Here is a 23,014-nt window from a genome sequence, read left to right on the forward strand (position 1 = left end):
AAAGCTCTGTTTTGTTGTTTTTGTTGCATTCATTAATTTGCTATGATATGTGATGGAAATTATCTCCGTATTTAGTCACAGACACAGCTTTGCAGCCAAAATTAAACATATTATCAGTTCAGTAAACCAGGCAGTCGGACCTTCATGCTGCACTGGAAGATTATGCATACCTAGAAGTAGAATGGCAAGTGCCATAAATATGTACCTGAATGTGGTTTATATCCCAGGTTCATAGGTAAGCATTAGGCAATAAGTTGACAACCATTACAAGCCTTGCCATCATGTTGCTTTAAAGTGAAAAGCAGTCCATCAAGCTCTTTCCATCAAATAGATATAAAAACAAAACTCTGTAGGAAATGGCAATCCCCTCCCTAATGTTCCTGTTACTAACACAGCAACTTTGCCATCACCTTCCAAGACAGGTACTCCTTCCCAACTATCAAAACAATAAGCCAACTATCAAAACAATAAGCCACCTACCTCATACATCTGAAAACATAAACATCTGCTCCATATGTTTTATAGCAGAAGCTCTGAAACCAGGATTTTGTGCAAACAAGGCTCTGCCCTGGCCATCTGATATCCCTGACCCCTGACATAGTTACCTAACAGTGCAAACTATCTTTCAGTTAACTAATGAATTTGTCACAAGAAATAACTCAAACATTCATATGTAGGCCTTCTGTCTTGCTATTTCCAAGGTCTGCCCTGATCATCTGACAGCACACATCCTTAACACAGATAGGTTACATATACACTCCTGTTCCATATCTACCTGACTGTCCAGGCATCTAATGCAGCTGCCTAATAGTACAAACCCTACCTAAAGAATCTATCAGTCTATGAACCCACCATATCTCTCTTGACAGTACAATGATAGGAGAGGGATTCAGGCCAATGATATTGTACTGAAGGAGCAGCTGAAAAGAAAGGTATTCTTCATGAGTAGGTTAGCGTTTGTTCTTGTATGTTTCTTCACTATTTTTCTCAAGGTGTGCTATGTAAAGTTGGTCTCATAGCCCTTATGTCTCCCTTTATAATGCAGGTCATGTTAGAATCTCAGACATGGGACTGGCTGTGGAGCTCAAGGAAGGTGAAACAAAGACAAAAGGATATGCAGGAACACCAGGTAAGCAATATGAGCATGTTACATCCAAATAAAACCAAAATAGTTTTAGAGGAAACAAAATGCTAACAAGAAGCTTGAAAGATTTCCTAAAGAAGCTGAATATGTCTGACTAGGTTATTTATTTTCATCAATAATATTCTGCTATCTAGTTTGCAAAATTTCTGTTCATAGGTGTTATAGTACTTTACAATATTGTGGCATCTGTAAGGAAACTGCAATGAAAATGGTTTTAGTATTGCCTATTTCTAAAATTACACTACTCTGAAAAGACATCAGAAAACATTAAATTGTGTAGTAGAAGCTAAGCACAGTCAGACTTCATTTTAGTTGTACATTCAGTAAAGCATCAGCTTTACTGTGTATGACAGATGAGTGTTGTATGTAAATTGTGTCACTAATATAAATGTCCTGGAAACATTTTCTGGGGATATGTTCTTAAAGTGTCATATTTCTCTCTTTCACTTTACAGTTCTCATACTCAAAGAATGAATACAACACAGCACACACATGGTGGACTCTGTAATGGAGTTATAAGTATATCATTCTAAGCATTCAACAATGGTATGCCATCAGTAGGCTGTAATTCCAGAAGGCTTTGATAAGCTACACTGTGATATGATTAAAGCTTTATCAGACCTTCAAAACCTTTCTTCAGACCATAATTTTTAAAAATTTGTACTTTCAAATCAGGTGTATATTACAACATCAAACTAAAACAAGTTCAAACGTTGTAATATCGAACCCTAAAGCCCAAAAGTGGAAAATAGCGAAGCCATGGCAAATCAACTTTTTTCCCAGGGGGAAAAAAATCGGTGGGCCATTTTTGGGGCTTTGCTATTTCGTCCACTGTGGTGCGATCTTGGAGTTCGTATATTTAAGTAGGGGGGTTGTGGGGGAGCAAAGCCCCCCATGTTGGGGGGTGTGAGGAGTGAAGCCCCCTACTTCAGTTTAAGGTTAAGTTTTTTTTTTGTCACAGAACAGTGATTTTTTTTAACCCTGGGAAAAAAATTGCTGTTCTGTGCTTTTGGTTTTGTTGGGTTTCGGACCTAAGGGTTCGATATTACAATGATCGAACTTTTGTAAGTTCAATGTTGTAATATAGACCCTTTCAAATCTATTGTCAGTAAAAGAAAGGTGAATTAAAGGATTCTTAAGTGTCATACAATACCACTTTCTTCTGCCTGATTGCAGTTAATAGACATATCCCCATTATAGCACTGGGAGAAAGATTCTTATCAAGCAAACTAGAAAATAGTCAACTTTGCATTGTAAAAATGCCTTTAGGTTTTGTTTCATTTGTGTTGTCTGGCTTATATCTACTTCACAGATCTGTGAGCTAGACATTTCATCCCTGAAGAAGGCATGATGGCTCAAGAGAAGGATGTTTCTATGTGAGGCCACTTATTGAACAAGCTCAAGGCTGATTGACCATCATAGAGCTGCTTGATGCCCTGTATTCTGTATTTGGAAATACAGGTGTCTATATAGTTATCCACTTCCTTCCTGAGTGGGTAGATTAATAGGCTGACTTTAACCTGAAAAAATTAATGTATTCTATTGCACAGAAGTCTTTGATATATGAAGCTGTGATGTTTCCTGGTATGATTGATATTAACTTTTGTTTGAGGCCAAAAGTCTTTTTATGGTCATGACATCAGGGGGCCCTTCAATCCTCTGTACATTTGGCATATAACTTCTCTAATAACACTATACGATACAGAGTAGAGAATTGCTCTAATTATTGTTTATAAGACTAACACTGAAGCCTTTTGATACTGTTTGTCAGGAATTCTTGAACCTTGTACAGTTGCACCAGATGCTGCATGATTAAGTTAGACAGAAGGGTATAGTATTCGTAAATGATCAGATAAGAGCTGCATAGAGGTGTGACAATGTAAAGTATTGACAACTATGCCAGGAGAAGTAGGGCAGTGGATGTGCCACATATGCCAGTACAGCTAGCTGGAATTTTGTAAAGATATATATATATATATATATATATATATATATATATATATATATATATATCATTTGTATATCAAACTGATTTGTACAGATGTTTGTGTTGAAAATGTATTTATAAAGCTGCTTGTGTTAAAAATGTATCAACAGTATGCCCTGCTGGGCAGAAAAGAAATGCACATGCATTGCTGTAACTGTTTAAATGTATATACTATAACAGAGCATACTGGAAGAGAAGAGGTTAATCTCAATCCATCTGAGTTTGAGAAATAATAAGAAAATTAAATTACTGGGCCTAGGCCATAAATATGTTATTTCACAGTTTTGAATGAAGCTAGAGATGCAATGTCTGTAGGAAGCATGGTTTGTTAGTCTCTGTAGGAGGAGTAGAAGTTTGTAATTGTTTTATGACTTCCAGAAGATGCACCAGAGCTAGGCAATGCTCTTGTGTGCGTATTACTGACATGTAGATGTTAATTCCTGGCAGTTTTTAGCAATGGGGGGGGTTGCATAGGAACCAGAAGTCAGACAACCAGATGTATGTGATGTAATTCTGTACATAAATAATGTTTTAATATTAGATGAAACAGAAGTCTCATAGCAGCCTGTTCTTGTAACCTGACAAAAAAGGATCTCTTCCCTACTTCATCTTGCTTTGCTCTAGTAAGTGACCAGGAAATAATATTCTTCAGATCAGTCAGGAAAATATAGTGAGATTAGTTACGCATTGTTTTTCTGTAGCTGTATGAACCTGTCCACCTGTGTTATTTTTAATATTTCCTGTTATTGAAACTCTGGTGTTTACTGCAAATAGATATTTCATATTTTCATGTCCTTTTGTTATTTATTATTAAATATATTTAAACTTTTCATTGTTTTTGGTCATTTAGAGAGTATTTTAACCTTTGAGAGTGCTTATATCTATTGGTAACACTGTGGCCACTCCTGAAGCCTGGTTGTTTGGTTAATATTACCATTGGTATTAATATTAATTTCACTCAGTATAATTAGTTACCTTTGCAAGAGCCTTAGAGTAGCTGGCTTTTGAGTGTCTGGTGGCAGTGTAACTAGCATACAGTCTGGGCAGAAGGAGGCATAGTTAGTAAACCTGTGCCAGCCTTTCCCAGGTGTGTGTGTGTGTGTGTGTGTGTGTGTGTGTGTGTGTGTGTGTGTGTGTGTGTGTGTGTGTGTGTGTGCGTGTGTGTATCAGCTACTTGGAGCAGGGACATGAAGCACTGGTTTCAAAGAGAAGGTGCTGTGGGACTTAACTTGGACACTTGTCTGAGGACCTAACTCCGCAGATGTGCCAGTGGGGAGCCTTACTGGGAACCTGAGGAGAAACAGAGAGAGAAACCAAACCCTGGGCTGAGTGTGTTCCCTGTGTGCTCTTAAGGGAAATTGTGTTTGATGCAGAGAGGTCTACATATGGAAATGCTTAGTGTATCCAATTGTATTCCAAGTAAATGTCCCTTTACAGTGTCAGTGATGAGGATTCAGGCTTCTTGATTACTGGTCCAGAGTGGGAACATCACAATAGAGAAGCATTTTACCCCGGTACATCTCTTGTTGCCATGAAGGATCAAAAGTACAACTCCATATGCTTTGTAAATAGTAGAGATTAAACAGCTATCACATGAAAAGTTATCATCTACAAGGACTCTAAGTCATTAACTGCTTTTCTAGCTGTTAGTTGTTGCTATTAGTAGTATATAAAGCCAGTAAGAGTTTTGCCAAATGATAAAACAATGAATTTCACAAAACTGAGGCAAACTAATTTGTAATCCACCATTTTTGTGTAATAAGTGTCATATGAAAAGAGGTGATATCAGTAGGGTTAAGGACAATGCCCCATATTTTGGAGCCATCTGCAAATTTGGTGGCAGACACTGGAGACACTTTTCAGATCTGAGAATAAGGTACCAACAAGAAGTAGCCTCAACACCTGTCCTTTGGATGATATACTAAACTGAGGTCCATCTACCCAAGCTGGTAGTAGTTCAGGTGAATATAACATATCCCACAGCACTTATAGAAAAGAGTAGGGGAAGTTCACTGGTGCACTGACAAATTTCCCCTAGTCAGTATAAATGCTACCTTGCGTCTCCCTTGAAGAGAGGCCACTAGTGTGACTAACCTGGCAAAGTGTAAAAAAAAAAATAAATAAATAAATAAACATACCCTTGAATGACTCTACTAGTGACAGAGATGGTGAGAAGAGTAGTTTTTATATGTTTACTTAGTATGACCGTTTAGTCAATTGTGAGCTTGAATTATTATAGCTTCATTTACCCTTAGGTCTCTACTCTTTTGTATGACTCTGTTATGGGTTAGAATGTTAAGTACCTATGAGGAAAGGTGCATAGACAGAGGAGTCTTACTTTTGAAGAAATGTAAGGGGGTAAACATACATACCAACATCTGAGAAAACAATATTGGACTCTATAATTGAGGAATCAGTTTTCTCTGCCTGCCTGCCTGCCTGAAGACTTCTTTAGTATCTTAAGAAGTCTTTGTAACATTTTGAGAAGATAAAATTGCTTCATTAAATCTTTCATTAAAGTATTCCTGTGAATGCTTGTAGTTGTAAATGTTATGTTGAGATGTTTACATGGTTTTGTAGAAGAATGTCATAAAACATGTTATGGAAATCTTAGGTGGAAGAATTTCCTTGTGTAATTTGCTTTTGGTGGGTATGCTCCCACCGAAAGTAAAACAGTGATGCTGATAGATTAAACTGACAAACAAGAAAGACAGATATAGAAAACATGATGGAATAACTGGGAGCACTATGGTATGATTTTGAGACACATGGAATACCTTGTACTGTAGATTTAGAGAATGAATATGAAGGTAAGTCATGAAGTTATTAAGTATTGATCTCAGTTCTCCAATCCCACAGTACAATATTCTTTTATTCCAGAATCCCGAAGGCAAAAATACAGAGATGACTATCACGAAACCTAAAATACTGAGCCATTTAATTTTCCCAGGACAAGTAAACACTTGTCCAGTGTGGGGAGTTATGCCCTTTCTCCAGTGTAGTGAAATCCCAGAGTTGGTATATATAGTTAGGTGGGGCCTATATCACACAGTCAAAGTCTTATAACTTCAAACACATAACGTTCGAACCATCACGTTCGAAGTTACAAAACTTCGACTATGGATAAAAAAAAAAACAAAAAAAAAAAATAAAGGAAAACAATATAAACTATTTTAAACAGGGGGCAAGCCCCAATGTACCCCCCCACATGGGGGGGGGCTGTGCCCCTACACACCCCGCTACTTAAATATACCAACTCTGAGATTGCACTCCATTGAACAAAAGGGAAACCTCTGCTTATGGAGATTTCCATTCAAATGCTCAAACTTTTACAAATTCGAACTTATGGTCTCGACCATATGAGGTTCGAACTTTTAAAGGTTCGACTACATGATAGGAACCCAGTTAGGTGGTGTGTGGGGGCACAGCTCCCCACATATGTGGATTTTAGATAGTGTGGTGTGTTTTACGTCGTGTTGGGCAAAGGCTTAGTTGCACTGGGAATACTTACGTGGTTCGGGATTTTCAGTTTTGTAATTCTAGTCTCTATATTCTGGTCTTAGATATTATGGAATTACAGTATTTTGAAGTAGATCCATCTGAACACGTGTGTGCCCAAATCTAGGCTTGGATGCTCTACACATTTCCATTTTTAAAACAGGACATTTTTTCCATGTAGGCATTTACCATGAAAATCTTTTTATTCACGGTGACCTGATTATCCTTTCTATATGTGATTTGTGAAAAATATGTCCTAACACCAGTACAAGCTAAGCTCTCTAAGAGGGTTGTAAGTTCCCTACTAGCATCCTTTAGCTCATGTATTCTCTGTAAATGTAGTCAAATTGGTTACATTTTAGAAGAAAACAAGTATTAAATCTAATTGGATTGGCTTATCTTAAAGTATCATATCATCTTCATTTGTTCTCATTGCATGACCTTTTCTTTCAACCTTCCAATAATTCACAACCTTCTAATATATCATTCATCAGCATGCCACTCAATTCAATGTCTGGTATTTGTGTGTTTATTAATGTTTGATTACTGGATAGATGATCTGGTCAACTGACCCATTTTAATCACACTCTGGAATCATAGGGCAGTAAACAATAATAAAACAGTTAAAACAATTCATAGTTAAATGTCCAGTATACATAAGTGATTTGGTTTTTAATTGAGACTATATAACAGCTTGATTGTTTTAAACTGAATTTATTCTGATAAAGGTCTGATGTACTTGTGGACGAAAAGCTATTATTTGTTTGTATTAAGCTTAAATAAGTACTTTTGGTTCAGCAAAGAGTTTTTTTGTGACCTGAGTTCTTTGGCTTCCTTTCTGAAGTTGGCAGCCTTGACTGGTGGATTACTTTTGGGCATTTGCTTTTTGGTTTTTGCTTTTTTGGATTTTGGTCATCCACCTGAATCGCTTTGGCATCTTGTGTTTGATTCATTTATTAGCTATGAAAGCAAACTATATACCTAAATATGAAAAGGTAGAAACACATTTGTAAAATTTATATTAAAGAGGGGCAGCAAATATTTAAATAAATTGGTCACCTCTTAAAACTCTACCATTAGATGAAGCCATGGAGTACTTTAATACTACCTTCTTAGGTATCCTTAATCTTATGGCCCCACAATGTATAATTGATATTAAAACCAACCCTGCCCCCTGGATCTCAAAGGACACAAGATCCCTACTCAAACAATGAGACATAGCTTGGGCAACCTGGCATACCAACAAAACAAGTACAAATCGACTATATTTCCTAGAGCTCAGAGACAAAGCAAAAAAACAAATATGTAATGAGAAAAAAAGTTATTATATCCAGCTACAAAAAAATCACTACAACAATCCAAAAATGTTCTGGTACGCAATCAACCACATTTGCCAACTGGGCAAAATCACCTCCCCAAACCCTAACACTGAGGGTGATAACAATGATATTGCCACCCAGTTTGACTATTTCACCTCCTCCATCCAAAAGTTATTAAACAATTTTCCCACTACTACTACTACAAATACCCCAAAATACAAAGCAGTCACCATAAGACCAACTCCCAATTCCCTCTTAAACCAGTTCCAACTGGCCTAATTCATAAACACCTTGCCAAAATGAAACCCACCACTCATGCTGTTGATAAACTCCCCGCTGATTACCTCAGGATTGCCTCATCTGCCATCGCCTACCCTGTTTCCATACTCATCAATAGATCCATAGCTGAACACACTGTCCCCTCTCTCTGGAAAATGTGTTACATCATCCCCCTACACGAAGGTGGTTCCTTGACAGAACTTAGTAATTACTGCCCCATAGCTATACTATTTCCCCTATCAAAAATCTTAGAAAAATGTGGACACACCCAACTACGGAATCATCTTCTTCAATATACCCTGCTAGCAAATTCCCAACATGGATTTCAGCCAAACCATAGTACCACTTCTGCCCTTATATCCTTTACTGACCACATCAACCAACAAAGAAATCTCAGTAACTTAGTATCTGTTGTCTTCCTAAACCTGTCAAAGGCATTTGACACGGTATCCCACTGCAAGTTACTATTGACTCTCTCTGAGCTCAATCTAGATAACTTCTCTCTACTGTGGTTTAAAAATTATTTGTCCTTCCGGTAACAAGCTGTTAAATGGCATAACTCTCTCATCCTTCTCATCCCAGTGGCACAAGGTGTTCCGCAAAGATCCATCCTCGGTCCCTTACTATTTTCCATCTTTACCAATAACATCCCCTCGGCTACCCAACAAACTAATATAGTACAGTATGGTGATGACACCACCCTTATTTGCTCGGCCCCTCTCTACAATTACTCCAAGATAGAACCCAAGAAGTCTTCACTACTATAGAAAAATGGCTAAATTCTTCCCAGCTCATACTAAACCCATCTAAGACCCAGCTCATGATCTTCCTCCCATCCAATACTTTCACCTCTACCTCGCCATTTTCAATAGCATCCTCCAACAATACCCTTATCACACCAGTAACCCAAGCCAAGCTACTAGGTGTAACTATTAACCAAACCTAAAATTCGACAAACATATAGCACTAACAATTGTCAAAGTTCACAAAAACCTAGGCTCACTCTACCGCTGCAAGAACTTCCTCACACAGGAATCCCGAATCACTATCTCTTGTACTCATCTACTCTTCACCTTACTATATGCTTCCCCAGTTCTAGCTAACCTAGACAAATCAGATCTTCTGAAACTATCTACCTGCTACAACAAAATCGCAAAATTTGCAACCAGTGCTAAGTTTCATTCTCACCATTGCCTGTTTCCTAAGACAACTAGGATGGTTAGAACTCCCTAACCTACTAAAATACGGATCTATATTACAAGACCGAAGACGCATTCTTTCGAATGTGTCTTGGTTGAACATAAAAGGCTGAAAAAGCAAAATATTGAAGCAGCTGTTAAGAGAATTCTTTCCCTGGGAAATAATTTGTTTGGCCTCTTCTGTACTTTGCCACTGTAGTGCAGTCTCGGAGATGGTATATTTAAGTAGGGGGGTGGGGAGGGGCAAAGACCCCCACTTCATGTAATGTTTGAATTTTTTTTTTTGTTGGAACAGCAATTTTTTTTCCCTTGGAAAAAAATTGCTGTTCTGACACTTCGACATTGTAAGCTTTTGCTTACATAGGGTCAGTTAATCACCATTCACTTTTTTAAGCGTTCAGTGATCTAATATAGACCCTAAAATACAATCAACCTCTCCTGACCCATCAACTGCTATACCAACCGAATAAAATACCTGACCTCTCTGGTCTGCTCATCTTCCATAATAGTGCGCTTCAACTAAGATTTTCCAATACCGCCCTACTGACTGTTACCAAATGCTTACATAGATCAGTCCAATCTCTTTATTCCTATGCAGTTGCTTAAGCCAGGAACTCTCTACCCCCTGACATTAGATGTCTAAATAGTAAACATACTTTCAAATCCCTACTAAAAGATCTCCTATTCAAAACTTGGATATGTTACTGTACAGAACCAGACTAATTTCACCTCTTCCTGACTTTCAACATCCCTAGATCACAGGTGTACTGTGTAATTTCATTTAGTGCATAGCATTGTGACCCAGGTGTTTAGGCCACCTTTATAGTTATGATTTCTAGTTTAACCCTGTTTGTCTATGGAAAATCCTTTTTGAATTTATGTTCAAGCAATTGTATATTTGTTGTATAATATCTTGTTTAATTTGTTTCTCAATATTCTAACACTGCATTATTTGTAACATTATGATTTTACTCCTTTTATATGTTCTAGGCTCTTTGTACAAAATAGCTATGTTTATATAATTTTTTATTATTTTTATTATTTTTTATATAATTTTTTACTATGTATCTGGAGCGTTTCTCCCTGGGCCTCTGCTGAAAATGGTCACATTGTGTCCAGCTGGGCTAGCCCGGTAAACAAATGGAAAATAAAATAAATAAACAAATACATTTCTTAAAATGCTTACATTACCATTAGCAAGCATGAAAGCGGCACCATATCCTCTACATTTATGAAAGTAAATGACATAGATGCAGATTTAATTATTGTAGTAATCAGCACAACAATATTTTCATAAAGCCTTTCGACTAACCTCATACATTTCTGAGTCTAGAAATCACACATATTGCAGGTCATCAATTTAAAATATTTATAGCACCGCAGGCTTATTGTCAAAATAGTTACTATGGCATAAGTCACATGCTAGCCTATGCAAAAACATTTTAGCAAACAGATAAACATAAATAGTCCTCCTTTAAGTGGCAGGTGGTTTATTTTCTGCATGCCTGACTCCAGTGTATCAGTCATATTCAGGGTTAGCCTAAATATGTGAAGAGTTCAGCCAAGTAGATAAATGTGCCCTTTCAGGCCATCTCATACAAGTCACTGAATAAACAGATAACCTCTTTTTTGATCCTGATTAAACTGTTCTTGACATTTATCTACCATTTCCACTGAGCTGTTCCAGTACTTCCATTGCTGTATCTCTCCACTGAGAGAGTTCTTTCAACTTAATTATTATCCAATTTTGCAATCATAAAAACATGCATGATCTCCAGTAAACACTTTTTTGACATAGCAGGAAATATCTTTATGAACAAGTTGTTATCTATTTTACAGTGTACATTCTAAAAAATATATCAGCATGGACTGCTCACCTTTCCAACGTACATTGTTTACCCATTTTGCCAAAGTGTCCGTAAAATTTCCTTTTTTTCATACAGTACAATCTGTTTTAAAATCAGTAGTTAATCAACAGTCAGAATGTCAGCCCTAAAAGAGAGAAGATGTCTTTTCATAGTGGCTAGACTCAGCAAAGGTAATAGTTGTGTTTTCCCTCGCCTTCTTCCTGTTTTTCAGGTTTATGTAATCTTAGGGAGTCGGTGCTTGCCCCCAGGCTGGGGGGTGGGAAATACAGGGGGTTTGCCATCTAAAAAAAATGTTTTTGTGTTTGCCAGCATTGGGAGTGTCAATGTACTGACTTTACAAGGTTTTAGATGTTTTGGGGCTGATTAATTGCATGTTGATGTAATGAGATGCCTTAGCCATGCCTTACCATGTGGATGGCATTGTGTTTTACTGGGTCTCGTACTGTTCCCTGAACAGCTGTTTCACCAAAACTGAAATGGCCGGGCATACTTTCGCAAAACTTTCATGGAAGTATGCTGAAAGGTAAGGGAAATTGTGGGGGAATAGCTGTTGCTGAGATTGAAGTACAGTGGGGATAAGGGAATATTCCTTTTTTCCCACTATAGTGCGATCTTGGAGTGAGAATATAAAAGTAGGGGATGTGTGAGAGGTGTAGGGGGACTTGCCCCCTGTGTAAACAGTAGGTGCGTGTTTTTTTTTTTTGTTCGTTTTGTTTTTTTTTTTTTTTATTTTTTTGAGGGACTTTAGCGAAAGTGCTTTTTCGGTACAAAGCACTTTCACTAAAGTGTGTTCGGTAGATGTGGTTTCGGACTATTGAACTTTTGTTCAATAGTCTTAGACCCATTTTATTATGTGTTGTAATTGTATATGTTTTTTAAAAAAATGTTTGTTTAATCAGTAAGTGTTATTTAAGCTCCTGCTGTGTTAGGTCTGTAAATGGATGAATATCCTCTGGGTCATGTGATTTAATTTGGTATTTAAGCGGATGTTTTTGAATGAAGTTGTATCTGAAGTTTTACATGTTGTAAGACGAAAGCACTCATCCTTTTATTTTTCATGTTTTATAATAAAAGTTAAAGTTTTTAAGAGTATTATCGGTATTTGTGCTTTTGGAAAGTTCTACTAATCCAAGACTGACCCGGTTTTATTTGGTTTGTTGGTTTCTATCTCTTTCAGAGTCTGTTGGAAATATTGTCAACCTACACATTTTTTTTCTCATTTAAAGACTAAGGCAGCTGCCTAATGACTTATTTGTGAAGCTGTTTTAGAGTGCAGCCATAATTTATTTTAAACAAAGCTCAAGAAATTATCCATTTCCTCACCCACTAAGCAGATGGTGAACTAGGACAGCTAAGTGCTTCATGTCATATAAAACCCATTTGATTGTAGCTACATACTCTTATGCATTCATTAAGCCTTATTGGGTTTTCAGTTCATAACCAGCAATTACAGATCAGACCACTTCTTGTAAATCCATCTCACTTTAATTTCTTGCTCCACATTCACTGCTGGCCAAGTCATCTACTGTTATGACACATGTAACACTTTTAAGCATCTGTACTATTAAAACTTTATCAGCTGAGCAAATTTAAATGTTAAAAGTTTGTTATTAAATCATGTAAAACATTAATCAAAGGCGATGTCCAATTATTTGCGATACCATGAGATCTCTCACCAACATTTTTCCTGTTTTTCCTATTTTTAAATAACTGTTTCCCATTGATTTCAGAGGGCCAAGTTATGCCTTTAATAGCGTTTGGGTAGTTTGTTTTAGGTTTTTCATTAGCTAAGAGGATTTTTCATAGGATTTGTTAGTTTTATACTTTAGTTGTAGTTTAGTTTAATTAGAATAAGGTCTGTTTTGCTGGTAATATTTTCTGGTTAGTTATGATCAGTGTTTTTTACTTTTATTTTTTTCTCTTTTAATATATTTTTATTTCTGTTTTATTGATTTAGATGGGTAGCATTTTTTTAGTGACATGTCTGTCTTGTGTACAAAGTTTATAAAGCTACATTTTTATTCAGAGATAAAATGGAAGATGCATTCCATGCTTCATTTTATATTTCTTTATTTTACTTCTCATTGTATCTGTGGGTAGACTTGTGTTTGGGGGTTGTTTTAGATTGGCTAGGGTGTTTTGGGGAGGGTGTATGTGTGTGTTTTTGTGAATGTTTGCTATAGTTTTTAATGTCAGTACAATAAACTTAGCAAGGCTTATGGAATTTTAATCAGTGATGCTGGAGATGCAATCTCACTTATCTGTCTCTCTTTATGGATGCATGTCTATTAATAGATAACTTAAAATATTGAATGGCTAGTGATTTAACATAATTGTTCTGTGATGCCCGTGCACTGGCCCAGTAGTCAAGAAGCCTCAATCCTCACCAGTAGCACCAGTGATGGGTGTGCACATTGGGGGGATAACAAGTGCACACACAGTAAAGTACAATTTCCCTTAAGAGCATACATAGATCACAGTCAGTCTGGGGCTGGTTTCTCCCTTTGTCTCCAGATCCCCAATAAGACTCGCCACTGGCACAGCTATAAGGGCCAGATCACAGCTTAGTGGTTAAGCTAAAACCTTCAGCACCCTCTCTGTCCAAACAGTGCTTCATGTCCCTGCCCAAGTAGCTGACACACATGTACTTTAAGATTTGATTTAGATGCAGACACACAGAAACTCCTGCGAAAGGCTGGCACAGGTTTTCCAGCTATACCCCCTTTCTGCCCAGACTATAAGGTAGTACCGACTGCCACCAGCCACTACTATCAGCTACTATAAGGCCCTACCCAAAGGGTGACCAATTTCATTGTGTGATATTACTGTTATCCAAATAGTAAGTGTGACAAACAGCAAGACGATTGGAGTGGCTTGGACAGTATTACCAAATACATGCAAGTACTCTAGAGCTTAAATTATCTCTTCACAAAACAGTCACCATTGAAAGGTTTAAAAATATTTAATAATAAATACTACAAACACAAGACAAATCTCATCAATTCAACACAGTGCTAATCAAGAGTTCAGAAATCACAGGAAACTTTAAAACAATATTGTAGGATAGTCTGACATAAATATAGAAAACAGCTAGACTAATCTGGCTAAATTCCTAACATTAAGAGACATCACTGTTCTAAATACTACTTACATACAGAAAAATCAAGTGCTGGTGAGTGGATGTTCTTACTAGATCCCAGACAAGATACAAAATGCTCTATCTTTCTCTCTGAGAAAGTCTTAAATTGGTAATACCCAGTACTATTGAGTCATTTCACATTACCTCATTTTTATCACTTCTCCTTTAGTTCCCAGGCTAACAGAAACTCAGAATTTACATTTTTTGTAAGCTGCACCTAGTCAGGAAGCCACAGCAGTAAAAGACACTTTTACATGTAAAATCTAGTAATTAACTCTGTCTTAAACAATAGAAAGAATTTGCTAGCTCAGATATCCTGTCTCTGAGCTTGAGATCACACACAGTTGTAATTCTTTACTTAACAGCTTTCTTCCAGCAGTGTACACAGTGGTTACATTTTTGAAGCTCAGTACAACATATAGTTTAATCATAACATATAGTTCTCTTTACATTTGTAAAACAAGCCTGTGGATTACATTAATATTTACAATGACATAGAATTATCTACAAAATTTTATCTAGCTAGGCTGGCAGCCTTTCAGTTTATCACATGTTCTATTACCAGCCAATCAAAAACACTTGCACACAAGTCTAATCAGTCTTTGCCTCCCCCAGACTCTCTAATTTGCATTCAACATGACTACGGGCAGAGTTAGATCAAGCAGTAGGTGACCTAAGCAGTCATCTTGGGCCTGAAGGCTAGGGGACCTACTGGCCAGAGGTGCTTCCACATTAACTTTTTAATTAATTAAAAAAAAGAAACACTTCTTCTTTAACACTATGGTGGTGGCATCTTCTCCTTTAAGGAGAACGATGCATGTGTCACATACATACATGTATGCGCATGCAGATGTAAATGCATTCCACACTTATGTAAGACAGACATGAGTTGAATTTAAACTAGCCATTCCATTTGTGGCTGTATGAGAGAAAAAGTGCTTGTTTGTTGCTGTATGAGAGAGAAGGTGTGTGTGTGTGTGTGTGTGTGTGTGTGTGTGTGTGTGTGTGTGTGTGTGTGTGTGTGTGTGTGTGTGTGTGTGTTGAATTTAAACTAGCCATTCTGTTCATTGCTGTATAACAAACAAAATGTGTGTGCGCGTGTGTGTGTGTGTGTGTGTGTGTGTGTGTGTGTGTGTGTGTGTGTGTGTGTGTGTGTGTGTGTGTGTGCATGTGTGTGTGTGAGACAGAGAGAGAGAGAGAGAGAGAGAAGGTCTGGGTGTGTGGAATTTAAACTAGCCGCTCGTTCTTTGTTGTATGAGAACATGTGCATTTGTGATTGTGTTTGTGTGTGTGTGTGTGTGTGTGTGTGTGTGTGTGTGTGTGTGTGTGTATGTGTGTGTTTGTGTATATGTGTATATGTGTGTATGTGTAACATACCTCTCAACTGTCTAGATTTAGCCTCATATTTTGATTTGTTTCTCATAAAATGTGTGGTTTTCTGGCAAATCACTGAGGATCGAAGTCACTAAATAATGGCGTATGAGTTTCAGATTTCATATCCTTCAGAAAATTCATGCTAACACAAATTATGTTATTCTATCAACTTTCTAAGTTAAAAAGAGCAATATTTAAAATCTGTCCCTATTTTTGTGCCATTGTCCCCTCCCCATTATTAAGAGTTTGAAAAGTATGGTGCATAGTGCCTTAGTTAAGGGGGCAGGTTATTCAATTAACTTAATCAGGCTCAAAACCTGTAACTTGATTACAGGAGACAAGAGCCTGAATCCTCTATGCCAACTGCCAGACTGCTTAAGGAATTGTGAGCTTCAGTGGCGACAACAGGCCAAATCATCTACACCAATTAACAGACTGATGAAGGAACTGAGTTTGAGTTTCAGAGCATTTTCAGGGAATTATGAGTTTCAGTACATTTTCAAGGAACTGTGAGTTTCAAGGGAAGAGAAGGTTATTGTTGCTCATGCTGTCTATTTTCAAAGTGAAACTGTTTTGTTTAGAAAATGTCAGTCACTGTTTGCGCTATAGAATTTGAAAGCAGTGTTAGTAGCATAATTTCCCTTTGGTGTAGAAGACTGTGGCTTCTACTGTGCGGGTACTACTCCCATACTATGTAGATGAGTGCTGATATATGAATTCCAAATATAAGTGTCTTCAAAAGGCATGAATAATTATGCAAGAGTAATGTAATCACTGAGATTAGAAAATCCTGGCATTAATTTGGGATGGAATATGCTCATAAGAAGAAAAAAAAATCATTGTGAGATAAAAGGGCTAGAATTTTCCAGAAAGTCCCTGATTTTGCGACATATTTTTAACCTGTCCTTCATAAATTTTTTGATTTTTGATTTTATGAGAATTACTGTCAGGAAATAATGTCAGATATTAGTGCTTAACAACTCAACAGGAAAGGGAAACTCTGACCTCTGTCTAGGCATTGAAGCTAGGACCCACCACATTCCATGCTGTTGTTATTGCCACTGTATCAATGGGTCTTCCCTGGATAGTTATGTACCTGTTTTCCACCAATATCAGTTTTTCCTTTTAACTAAGAAGCCACCATGAAGGTGATTTTCAACACATAAATACCATACTTCCTATTGTTCAGAAAATAAATGTTGATGTAAAACCTCATGTATTTAATATTTTAAAATAATTTGAGTAAAATAATATTTAAAATTTGTCTCTGATTTTGGGCCTTAACCTCACTTTCATGTTTAGCTTTGTTCAAAATTCTTGAGCAAATAAGTTGATAGCTAGATAAGAGTAGTTTTTTGACGTACGTGAGTATCTTCATGTACAACAGTGGCTGATGTGCAATGAATATTTCTGTTTTAGTTTTCTTATTTTCATCTTAGGCTTCATGGCTCCAGAGTTGCTGAAAGGGGAAGAATATTCATGGAGTGTTGACTACTTTACCTTAGGTGTTACACTGTATGAGATGATAGCTGCCAAAGGCCCCTTCCGAACACGTGGGGAAAAGGTACGTACTTACAAGCTCTTGAATCTGCTGTAAAACAGTTAAGCACTAACATATTTTCTTGAGGCTATTAAAACAATAGTTAACTGATTAGGTTTAACCTGCAGATGTACAATTCATCAGTCATACAAGATTGACAACATATTGTAATGCCTTTTTAGTAAAACTAGAAGGTTTGCATAAACTCAAAAGTAAGGTGATATTGTACAGAACTGCAGAACAGTCTTAAAAGAAAACTGATGATGTTTCAGTCTACTATCAAACCTTAAATGTTGTGGGACATCATTTTAAACTTAATTTGAAAAAAAAAAAAAACTGCAAATAATTCAGTACCAGCACCAGACTTAAATTGATCTATAATGGAGCATCGTGAATGTCATTCTGATATTAGAAAGCTGTAATCATACCAAACTATAATGAATCAATATAGTTTTCACTCTGCTATCAGTATGCATGATGTGATTCTAGCAAACAATAAAAAAAGCATTTTGGATGTGGTTCTGCTATCAGTAGGATATAATTGTAATAGACTATAATGGAGCATTTTGTATGCCATGCTGTTATAAATTGGATGTCATTTTGATTCTTTGCAAAGCAAAAAAACAATATGAAGATCAGGGTAGTTTGCCAGGCAGTTGCAAAGTGGCTGGTGTTCTTGTCCACTATGGAGAATTACAGAAAATGAATACAGTGTATTGTGTCTTTCTTTTTTCTCCCAAAGCAGAAGAGACGTATGACAGGAAGTCTTCATAGGAATGTTGGCCTGATCATGTAACCTATGTCAAGCTACATGATTTGCAACCTGCCCTACTGCATCTTGAAGTGCATCTCAAAACTCTTTACCTGTTAAATCGAAATCAGACACATATTTTAAGTATTGACACTGTTTGGTTAGAATGTTGTTAGTCTAACATAATTTCCATTAACATGCATTTTTCTGGAGTATAAGATGTTATGGACTGAAAAATATGGCATGACTTGTTTTCTATGATCATTTTTTATTACAACAAATCAGAAATTAAGGAAGGAAGGAGAAAAAAATTAGGTCAAATTAGGGTCATCCCTAAAATCAGGAGACAACTGAAAGACATGGACTCCATGTAATGGTATCATTAGTGATCCAGCTTTAGGAAGGAGGGTCGACATCAGAAAGTTGGCAAGATGGTGAGGGATGGAATAGCATTAGTCCTCCTGTCATGGTGGAGGATTGAGGGTGAGATGCTACCACAAGAGACCTTTCCCAGCCAGAGGTGTAGCAATATTGTGACCTGCAGAGATTATTAGTATAGGTTGTGTCTATATTAAATTGTTGACAGCTCACAATGTCGAACTACGAAAATAGTGAACAGCCATATAACCGATTTCTTTCCAACAGTTGGCCAAACAACAATGGCACACATAAACAAATATATTTAAGTGGCAGGCTTCACCCCCCCACATTCCCCAACATGCAGGGCTGTGCCCCCCCACACCCACCCTAAATAAATATTCTAACTCCGAGACCGCACTACACTCAGGGAAAGGGCAGGTGTCAAGGAACGGCCAACCGATTTCTTTCCGTTAGAAGGAAATCGATTATATGGCTATTCGCTATTTTCCTAGTTCGACATTTTGGTGTTGAACATTTCAGAGTCGACATTGTGAGCTGTCAACAATTTAATATAGACCCTTTAGGTCTACCTAGCTATTTTCATGAAATGATATGGATGAGATGGCTCATGCAAATACATCTACATACAGCAATTGCTCATGTGTGGTAACCCTAATCCTAGATCTGCCACTACCCCTATTCCCAACCTTCTACTTTACCTTAGTAAACCCCAATACTACTACAGAAAACAATCATATACACATTTCACATACATCATCACATATGTACAATGGTAAATTTAACCTAGCCCTTACTGTAAACCTAATCCAGAAACACATCTACTCCAGTACCTTCACAGACAAGCACATACACAATGCAAAAGCTATCCCCTTCTCTAGCCTTTTAACCCTAATCCACATATACTTGCTCACACACACACACACACACACACACACACACACACACACACACACACACACACACACACACAAACATACACACACTCTCAACCTTATGCTTAAACATTCAGAATATATGAAAGTTTCAGCATAATAGAAAAATCAACTTACCATAACTGCTGACATGTCCCAAACAGAAAAGAAGCAGTCAATGATCCTACATTTGAAATCTATTAAAAATGAAAAGCAAGGATTTAAACAAAAAGTAGATATCAGTAATCTCTCTCACTGAAATGTGTATTCGGTAGAGTTTACATCAACCACGTGTGTGTGTGTGTGTGTGTGTGTGTGTGTGTGTGTGTGTGTGTGTGTGTGTGTGTGTGTGTGTGTGTGTGTGTGTGTGTGTGTGTGTGTGTGTGTGTGTGTGTGTGTGTGTGTGTGTGTGTGTGTGTGTGTGTTATCTCTCATAGCACCACAAGCCGCTAAAATACCATCACATTCTTAAGCTGCTAAAATACCATCACATTCTTTTTGCTTATATACAGTCTAACCCTGCAAACACATCAAAATACATGGAATAAAAATTCTTCATATCAGTCCATGAAAAACTTGTAATAAAATTACAGAGTTACACATCATGCATAGATCAGAACAAACCCAATATTTTGGTAATTACTGGGACATCCCAGCATGACGGATCACTCAAACAGCAAACAAAGCATTCAAATCTCAATCCTAACATCAGCTACAAATTCTGTTAATGAGGTAGCACTTTAGAACATTTAAATGACCACAATCCATTTTAAATTATATAGGAACACAATAATATACATATATAAATCCATTATGGTTTTAAATTCTCCAACAAAAACTTCAAACACTCAGTATTTCACTCAATATAACTGATCTCCTCTGAAACATCTCCCACATGATGATAAATATTTCTTTATCATATTAGAGTCCCTGACACTGATTCATAAAAAGATGCATTATAATACCCCATGGCTAATATTTGAAACACAATAAAATATGATCTTAAGATACTCAGCATTTCAGAACACAAGACGTTCAGTATTGTAAGCAGTATACAACGATAACATACTCAAATTCATTTAATAAATGGTGAAAGTAACAAAATTACTTACTTTAGGAATTTGAAAACAAACAAATACAAGGTCTAACACAAACAAATTATTAACTTTCAGTAAAAATGGCAAAATCTACTGCTACATAAAACTGATTATATAACATAACCTGTAGAATGAATTTGTGTTCATTGATTCTGTATACACCATACTCAGACAGCTTAGTCAATTAATACCCATGCAGAGATATAAATCCATTAATGACAATATTGAAAAGTTGCTATTAGAAATCAAACCAACTCCCTTAGCACCAGGCAACTTACCTGGTGAAGATTCCTTAAAAAAGCTACAGGAGAATTAGCATACCATATTGCAATTCATATCAACTGATCTTTGACTGACCTACATAATACCTTCTGTTTGAACACTGGCATATCTAAAACCACTTTACAAGCCAGAAACCACTGCTGACATTTCAAATTTCGGAACCATTCCTGTTTTATTTCCATTATCAAAAAAAAAAATCACTTATTACAAAATAACAATGCCTCCTACTCAACACAGCTTCTGTCTGACACTTAGCACAGAAGCAGCTTTATTTTCTGTCCTAGAAAAAGTTCATGTTAATAACTAGGGACAACTTGCATTACTGCTTGATCAAGCAAAAACTGTTTGACATAGTGTAGCACTTACTACTCCTAAACTAGCTATATTTATTTGATTAACAAATGAATAAAATAATAAGTTAGTTGTCTAGCTATCTAGAGTCTAGTGTAAACATTGTAGTGTTTCAATCGTTAATTATGGAATAGATCTCAGGCTGTTCAGTGGGAACATGTATAGTCCATCTTTAAGTCAGCCATGGCAGACTTTCCTTAAGAATCCGTTCTAGGACCAATTTTATTCAACATATTTTTTAATAACGTGCATGAACACCTGCCCAATGCTACTTTAATTCACTGTTATGATGCTGCCATAGTTACCTGCTCAGTCAGATCCTGAAGTCAATGTCAAGCCATTACACAGGGAAGTATTACTTAACATTGAGAAATGCCTATCAGATTCAAACCTGCTACTAAATCCTAAAAATACTAAGCTTACCCTGTTTACCCCAATACCAGTCGAACAAAATCTGTACAGCATTATTATTTTTCAGCTTCAAACAACCAAACTGAGCAAAAATCAAAAATCAAATTGGAAAGTATTACTGTTAGCCGACATCTAAAGTTTGATCAAGATGCACACTGTGTTGTTTCTAAGACTCATAAAAATGTTTGTATGGTGTACATAGCCAAACAATTTTCAATAAAATGTGCTCTCCTCTCTAATGCCAAAGCACTCTTTCTTCCAGCTCTGCTGTACATTTCATCTATACTTATCATTCACAAAAAATATGTCTCTAACAGAACCCATCACTCTTTGGTATTAATTAAACTTGACTGCCTTAGTCTACAAAATCATTTAATTTTTCATACAGTAAAAATTATTCAGAGCATTGTTTACAAACTAAACAAATATCAACCTTCACAAGAACTTGTCTAAATTTATATTCTAACTAGGCCTCTTAGATCATAACGAGAATTTATATTTACCACTTCCAAATCAACCATGCAGGCGACTGACTATGCTCAGTATTCATGAGTACGTTTTATGCATCTTCTAAAGTCCTACTTAAGCAAAAACAATGTCACTGCATGCAGCACCAATATTACAAACTAGGTTTTGAATGTTTTCTACCAAAATTAAGACTGAAAATACATATCCTATCTGTTAATCCCATGCAATCCTATCAAACTAAATCCTTTTTCCTCCATCTACATTAACATACATACCTACCTCTTGTCCCACTGCTTACCTCTTACTGTTTTCTTATTTAACATTCAAATCAACTATACTTTTCTTGGTGTCATAAATCTCACTTACAGTGGTGCTCCTTTTCTGCTTAACTTTGAGTCATAAAAGTTCTTCTACTTCTCAATTGCTCTTTTCCAAGATAAATGAGCACAATTTCAATTGTCAGAAATTGCACATACAAATTGTAAGTTGCATTTTATATATTAACACTTTATTTCTATTTCTAGAATTGTATAATTATCTGTACTATTTATAACTCTTGCTTTATCTTTGTGTGTAATTTTTTAAATGTTTATTGCATCTGAGATAATGCAAAATTATTGTTATTGCTTTTGTGTTTGTTATTCATATATGTATGCACTAGAGCTTTTCTCTTCATGGCGCTCTGATAGGGGGCCTGAGTATTGGCTCATTTGACCTGTCCCAGTTAACAAAGGAAATAAACAAAAACATCAGTCTTGGCCAGTTATTATATCATGAGATAAATTAGGTACAAAGCCTACAAGATGTAAAACTTTACTCGAGAGGCCGCATTTCCTACTTGTTTAGCAAGGCATTCCTTTTTTTTATCCTTGTATATACATCAGTTCATATTTCTGCTTACTAGTTGTTTATGATTGAAATCTGTTGTGCTTTCACCAAGGTAATACTATTTCATGAGTCCAGTAATTGTACTAACTCATCCCTGGCTACATGTCTTTATAAAGAACTACTTAGG

At 36.5% G+C, this 23,014-nt stretch overlaps 1 protein-coding gene across 1 annotated transcript in view; it reads left to right on the forward strand.

The window, feature by feature from the left end:
* LOC122805797 (rhodopsin kinase GRK1-like) overlaps positions 1-23,014 on the forward strand; it is a 263,668-nt gene that overhangs the window by 205,055 nt on the left and 35,599 nt on the right. Inside the window, exons 4-5 of the mRNA XM_044076061.1 lie at positions 1,046-1,129; positions 17,247-17,371. Of these exons, the coding sequence (XP_043931996.1) occupies positions 1,046-1,129; positions 17,247-17,371 (209 nt within the window). The remainder of the gene's footprint in view (positions 1-1,045; positions 1,130-17,246; positions 17,372-23,014) is intronic.

This window comes from Protopterus annectens, chromosome 7.part0 (assembly GCF_019279795.1).
Source record: "Protopterus annectens isolate FY-2018-M chromosome 7.part0, PAN1.0, whole genome shotgun sequence".
Lineage (NCBI taxonomy): Eukaryota > Metazoa > Chordata > Ceratodontiformes > Protopteridae > Protopterus > Protopterus annectens.